The 6,392-nt window shown below is 34.2% G+C and overlaps 1 protein-coding gene across 1 annotated transcript; it reads left to right on the top strand.

Annotated features, from left to right (window-relative positions):
• Positions 1–266: 266 nt before the first annotated feature.
• Positions 267–3,748, top strand: LOC126883189 (uncharacterized). The gene is made up of 3 exons (XM_050648434.1): positions 267–544; positions 899–1,014; positions 1,073–3,748. Exons 2-3 carry the CDS (start codon positions 925–927, stop codon positions 3,287–3,289), a joined length of 2,307 nt encoding a protein of 768 aa, XP_050504391.1. The 5' UTR covers positions 267–544; positions 899–924; the 3' UTR covers positions 3,290–3,748.
• The last annotated feature ends 2,644 nt before the right edge of the window (positions 3,749–6,392 follow it).

Raw genomic sequence — 6,392 nt, 5'->3', positions numbered from 1 at the left:
AAAGAATCTACTGGACAATGCAACGTATTTCCGAAATGATCGTTTCAAGGGACAACTTCGAGAACACGGAATAGAGACAAATTTTGTCAGCATCAGGCATCCACAGAGTAATCCTTCGGAACGATTCATACAGGAAGTGACGAAATTTCTTCGCATTGCAACAGATGGTCAACATCGCCACTGGGACAGGAAAATGGCGGAAATAGAAGTGTATCTAAATACAATTCCGAGCACAGTAACAAAAGAGACCCCAGAATACATCGCACCCTTAGTATTAAAAGGGCACATCTCGAAAATTAGCGTTTCTGAGTTTTTGGCATAAATGGGCACAAAACTACTAGTACTACAACTTGGCCTTGACAGAAATTGAAAACGGAGAATATAAAGCAAGTCCCGATATAATGTGACCCTTTCGTACTCCCCTCTCCGCCAACACATCTTCCCGCGAGATAGACCCATTCAGTAAGGTGCCGATGTCTGTCGAAGCAGGTGTGTTAGTGAGCGCTCTCATTACGAGTTGAGCCCTTCTATTACAAAACTTGAGGTACGTGTTGTTTTATATTTTTTGTTTTATAAAGGCACATTAAGATTAAATGCTGTATATTTCTAAAACTTCCGAAAATTTATGGGTTTATTTAAAAAGAGTTCTTTATATTACTAAAACTATTGTATGATTTTTGGAACTATATCTAAAGGATTCTTGTTATTACAAAAATATCTGTTTGATTTACAATATCATTGAAAGTTAAATCCTTGTAATACTAAAATAATTCAACGAGTTTCTTAGTTGTGTCCATAAACTACAAAGTTTTTTGGTACTACGGCCTTAATTATTGTTATTATTTTATGTACTAACAAGTATTAAATAAGAGGGTAACCATATCTTAACCTCTTACAGATACATTGCAAAAAAATTGAAGAAATATGTCATCACGATCGCGAAGAATTATGAACCTTCTTAATGTTTCACATCTACCTGATGAATGGGAAAACAGTTGCGATAAGGACCCAAACGTAAGTTTATAATTTACTAACATGTATAAACTACTTACATATTATTTTGCATTTTTAGGTCAGCAATGAAGAAAAAGAGAACATCCCTTTAAGTTCAACATCAAAACGTTCGTCGAGATCGTCATCTAGTAGTTCCAGTTCGTCTTCTAGCGTCAACAGTAGCAGTTCGTCATCTTCTAGCAGCAGCTCTTCCTCTCGATGTTGTTCACTGGAACAAGGACGATTTGTTTCCCATATCTTAAAAGGTAAAGAAATTGAAGCCCAGCCTCAGTCTTTATCGTCTAGAACTACTTCACCTTCAATACTAGAATCCGTAATTTTAACACCACGAACTCCAGCTGTACATTACCGTATATCGCCAATGAATTCAGAAGAGAGTGATGCTGATATTAGTGACAATGATCCCACTTATAATGAACATCAAGGTAGAAAACGTTCGCCAAGCTCATCTTCAAGTTCCTCTGATGATGGTACTTCTGAAGTAGTTGCAACATCGCCCAGGAGATCGAAGAAACGTAAAGCTGATCCTACTAAATGGAAGCAAAATAACCAAAAGATAAAACGAAATGCAGGAGAACAATACATTTCTACTAAGACTAGAAACGTTGTTCCTGCGCGTCAAATGAAGAGTCCATGCAATCAGAAATGCAGATTGAAATGCAGCGAAAATTTTGATGAGGCTAAAAGACTTCAACATTTCAAATGTTTTTGGGCACTAGGAGATTTGCAATTACAGCGTATGTTTATAAAAGCAAGAATGGCTTTAGTTGAACCTAAATATAAGTATTCAAACGCTCAACATCCCAGAGCACCAAATGCTGCTTTCTACTTGTACGATGATAACGCCAAAATCAGAGTCTGCAAAACATTTTTTATCAATACGTTGGGAATAACAAGTAAAATGATTCGCACAGTAAGATATAAGACTAACAATTGCAATTCTGTTGAAGAAGATAGAAGAGGCAAACATAATAGTCATAGACGCGTGGATGACAATCTGAAAGAAGATATCATTAGATTTATCAATCTAATACCACGAATTGAATCGCATTATTTAAGAGCGTCGACCTCAAGAGAGTTCATAAGTGGATCGAAAAGTATTACTGACTTGTTTAGAGACTTTCAAGAAAAACAGAAGAATAATTCCCGAGATTCTGGAAAGTTTCATTTGTTTTATGAGATTTTTACTACCCATTTTAATTTGGGTTTTTTTCAACCCAAGAAAGATCAATGCGATCTTTGTTTACAGTATAACAACTCTTCTGCTGATCAGAGGCTTGCTCTCAAAGTCAAATATGATACTCACCTAGAAGAAAAGGAATTAAGCCGAGCAGAAAAAAAGAATGATAGAATGACTCTTGACAAATATAATTTATGCGTTTGCTACGATGTTCAAGCGATAATGCAAAGTCCCAATGGAGAAACATCATCGTTTTATTATAAATCCAAATTGAATAGCTACAACTTTACTTTGACTGTGTTAAATAAATTACCAGAGAATGAAGACGATTTTAAAGGCTATGGTGACGTGCATTGCTATTTCTGGGATGAGACCCAAGGAAAAAGAGGTGCAGTGGAGATTGGAAGTTGCGTTTTAGACTTTTTAAAGAAGGTTTGTGAGGATGCAGGTGAACATGAAGTTAACGTAACATTTGTAACAGATAATTGTTGTGGCCAAAACAAAAATAAATACATAGCTTCTTTATACATGTTTGCAGTCACTACTATAAAAAACTTAAAGGGCATAACTCACAAATTCCTTATAAAAGGTCATACGCAAAATGAAGCCGACAATGTACACATGCTGATACAGAAACAAATATCAAGAGATTTAAAAGCTGGTCCAATCTTAACACCACTTCAATACACCACCGCAATTCAGAGAGCTAGGAAAACGGGGAAACCTTTTATCGTTCATACTTTGAATCATGATTTCTTTTACGACTTGAAAGATTTACAAGTCAAGTGGGGATATAATTTCAACGTTGACGAAGAGAAGAATACCATCGTATGGAATCACATCAAAGTTATGAAATTTACGAAAGGGAACCCATTCTTTTTTCAATATAAGACATCATACAAAGACGCGTTTAAACAAATAAATGTTAGAAACAAAAGAAAGAAAATGTTGGATAATAAAGAAATATCTATCAAAACAGTTTATAGTGCGCCATTTGAGTTAAGTTTAAATAAGAAACAGGATCTCAAAGAATTAATTTCTAAGAGACTTATTGACCCTTATCATGCCTGTTACTATAATAATATGTTAATGTAACTGTTTTCTAATTGTAATTTTTAATACTTTGTTTTATTTTTGAAATGATTTATGACTATTACTTAAAACTTAAACCTACTGGCTATTTTATATTTCATAGTTCTTTAGCTACTATTCCAGTCGTTAGCTATTCTATTCTATTCAAACACGACTGATTGTAAAAAATGAATATGATAGATCTTAAGCGCTCGCACAAAAGAAGAATGATTTTATGTTGAGAAAATTTGTTAATTTTTTTGTCTAGTAAATTCAGTAATTTTTTGTGAGAATATTTTAGTTTTGTGTTACATTATAAACGTTAAGACAATTCTGGTTTTTTTTATATGACTGTCCCAAAAAGAGTGTTATAGTTTTTGTTATTGGATTTGTATGCTACATGCCTATTACTTTTTGGTTTTTGAGAATAAAGTTATTTTTTGTTAATCTTTTACGATTTAATGTTTTATTAATTCCTTTACAAGAGGCACTTTTATCATTGAAAGTAGTTAAAGATTATTATTACACAGCCATATTTATATTTGTAACTTAAAAAATAGTGTATATTTAATCATTAAAAGGCTTAATTCGTAAGATGCCTTCAAAATTTAAAGAAATTTAGTGGGAGAGGGGCCTATCTTGGGAGAGATTTTTTGAAACGTTTTTTTTTTAATTAAATTATTTTTTTTTGTAATATTTCGATTATCCATTATAGAGTAAAAATACTGTAAATTGTATACCTAGATTTTTATTTATCTATCTTTTCAAATAAAAATGTTATAGGTGAGTAAATGAAAACGATGAAGTTGCTTAATCTTTAATCTCGTTTTCCCAAAAGTAACGATTTTCGAGATGTGCCCTTTTAATACTAAGGGAGCGACATCATGAAGGGTATACTGCCGATAAGGCCATGGGAAGACCCAGAGCCAAAGGAATATCAACAGGTGATTGAAACAGTACAGAGAAGATTACGGCGAAGCAAAGAAAAGTATATCCAAAAACAGGAACACAATAGAAAAAGAAGACCAGTGACTTTCCAAAAGGGCGAAAAAGTACTCGTGAGGGCATTACGAGTATCAAATCTTCCTGGGGGCATTTGCGCAAAGTTGATGCCTGTTTTCGAAGGCCCGTACATCGTGAATAATGAAAATGGGATAAATAGTTATGAGTTGAGGCATAGGAACTCGGAAAAGATCCGAGGAATTTATAATATTCACGATGTATACAAATATCACGAATAAAAGACAGAATTACATAAAGTAGATAGTAAGTTAGGGTATAAGACGTAGATTAAAGTAAGGAAATATACACGGAGTTGGTTTTGCCTCGAGAAAATTTATTTAAAAATGCAGATAAATTTTATCGAATACAAAGGCAGGGATTTGTTATATTACTATTGGATATGAGAATTAGAATTTTATAATTATAAGCAAAATTCAAATTAATATAAAATATCTTCAATTTTCTTAACCACAGGCATGTAAATTTAGAACAACCTGTATACAACAAATTATTATATTTAGTTTTTAAGAAAGTGATTCGAAGAAGTGTACGAAACTCGATAACAATGCGCCTAAGACAAACAAGTTTGAGTGACGCGGACCATTATAGAGTTCGCGGAAGATTCGATCATTAGCCTACGCTAAATAAGACTCAGTGAAATAGATAATAGGTCATTAAGTTTTGTAAAAAGTAGAAAGTAAGTTTAAATTGGGAAATGATTATTTTTTCTTGAAATCCATTAAACATATTTAGAAAGATTAAAAGTTGGTATTGAGGAATACGGCGAATTAAAATTTGTGGTGGAATGTTGATTTTTGAATCTGGAAGGGATATTTAGAAAGTAGGGAAATGAAAGAGGATGAGAGATCAGAATGTTTTGAGCTGTCGAGAGGTGAAGTCCGGTGGTAGACGGTAGTGTACGAAGAGTGAAAAAGCCGGTGTAGTTCCGTGAGTGTTGAGTACCCAAGGGGAACGAGAGGTAGGCCGAGTCGAGAGAAAAGAATCTCCTTGAGCAAAGAGTGTCCCGGTAGCTGATTGAAGTGGTTCGAAAAAGGTAAAACACGGCATCACGAGAAAAGCAGGAACGAGAGCTATACGAGGTAGTTTTCAAAGGAGAACATTACTGGAGGCCAGGACGAGTTTTTCATCGCAACCAAGGGTAGGAGGAAACGGGTTTTGTGTGAGGACATTCGCAGTTCACCAGATAAAGGTCAGTCTCATTTGTCAGGACATGAATGTATGGGTTTTTGTATTAAATACCACATTAAAAATTGAAGAACATAATCGCTAATATCAGAAGATTTTTATCAAACTTAAATCAATTTGTTGCTAATAAATCCTAATAGTTCATTATTAATAAAAATTTAAATTGGAAACCAAAAGGAAATAAGATTCCCATTTTTAAATGTTTGTATTAAATAAATATAAGATCTAACAAATATTAAGCAGTAATTGCCATTTATATAAAATAAACAAATTTTTGATTTATAATTGTAATCCATATGTGTGTATTATTTTATTTTTTTCCTATCCCGATTAGGAACCACTGAGAAATACTTAGAAGTCACGAAAGTAAGTAATTTTATAATTTTGCCCTGAGATTGAAAACATATTGATATGTGATCTGGTTGATTAATTAGATTATCATTAATGCATTAATTAAATTAAATTACATATAAGAATATCATCACATATAAATAAATAAGATCACAACAATATATATATATATATATATATATATGTTCGGAAAGATTTCCGCGGTCAGGTAAATGAAAATTACTAAGTTCTCGGGAAGAACCGCGTTGAGAATTTATAACTCGACGTTTCGGCACCCTTTTTGGAGCCATTATCAAGAGGGGTATGGTTCCGTTCGAGTTCGGGTTCTCAATCTGCCTACTCCCCTCACTCGTGACGTACCAGTAGTGTCTTGTTCTCTAGGAGAACGGTCAAGCGGCACTGAGGTCTCAATCTGCCTACTCCTCAGTGTCGAGTGACGACCTGTCTTCGCCTGTGTAGCTCCTTTTATACTCTCAGTGCGCGCGGGAACTGTATGCGCGGGAGAGGCCTGAGTGGGATCGACTGGCGTGGGGATTCGCCGAAGCAGCGGTCGCCATGTTGCCGGCAG

The sequence above is a fragment of the Diabrotica virgifera genome, chromosome 4, assembly GCF_917563875.1.
Source record: "Diabrotica virgifera virgifera chromosome 4, PGI_DIABVI_V3a".
Classification (NCBI taxonomy): Eukaryota; Metazoa; Arthropoda; class Insecta; order Coleoptera; family Chrysomelidae; genus Diabrotica; species Diabrotica virgifera.
This window is presented reverse-complemented; position numbering and strand designations above follow the sequence as displayed.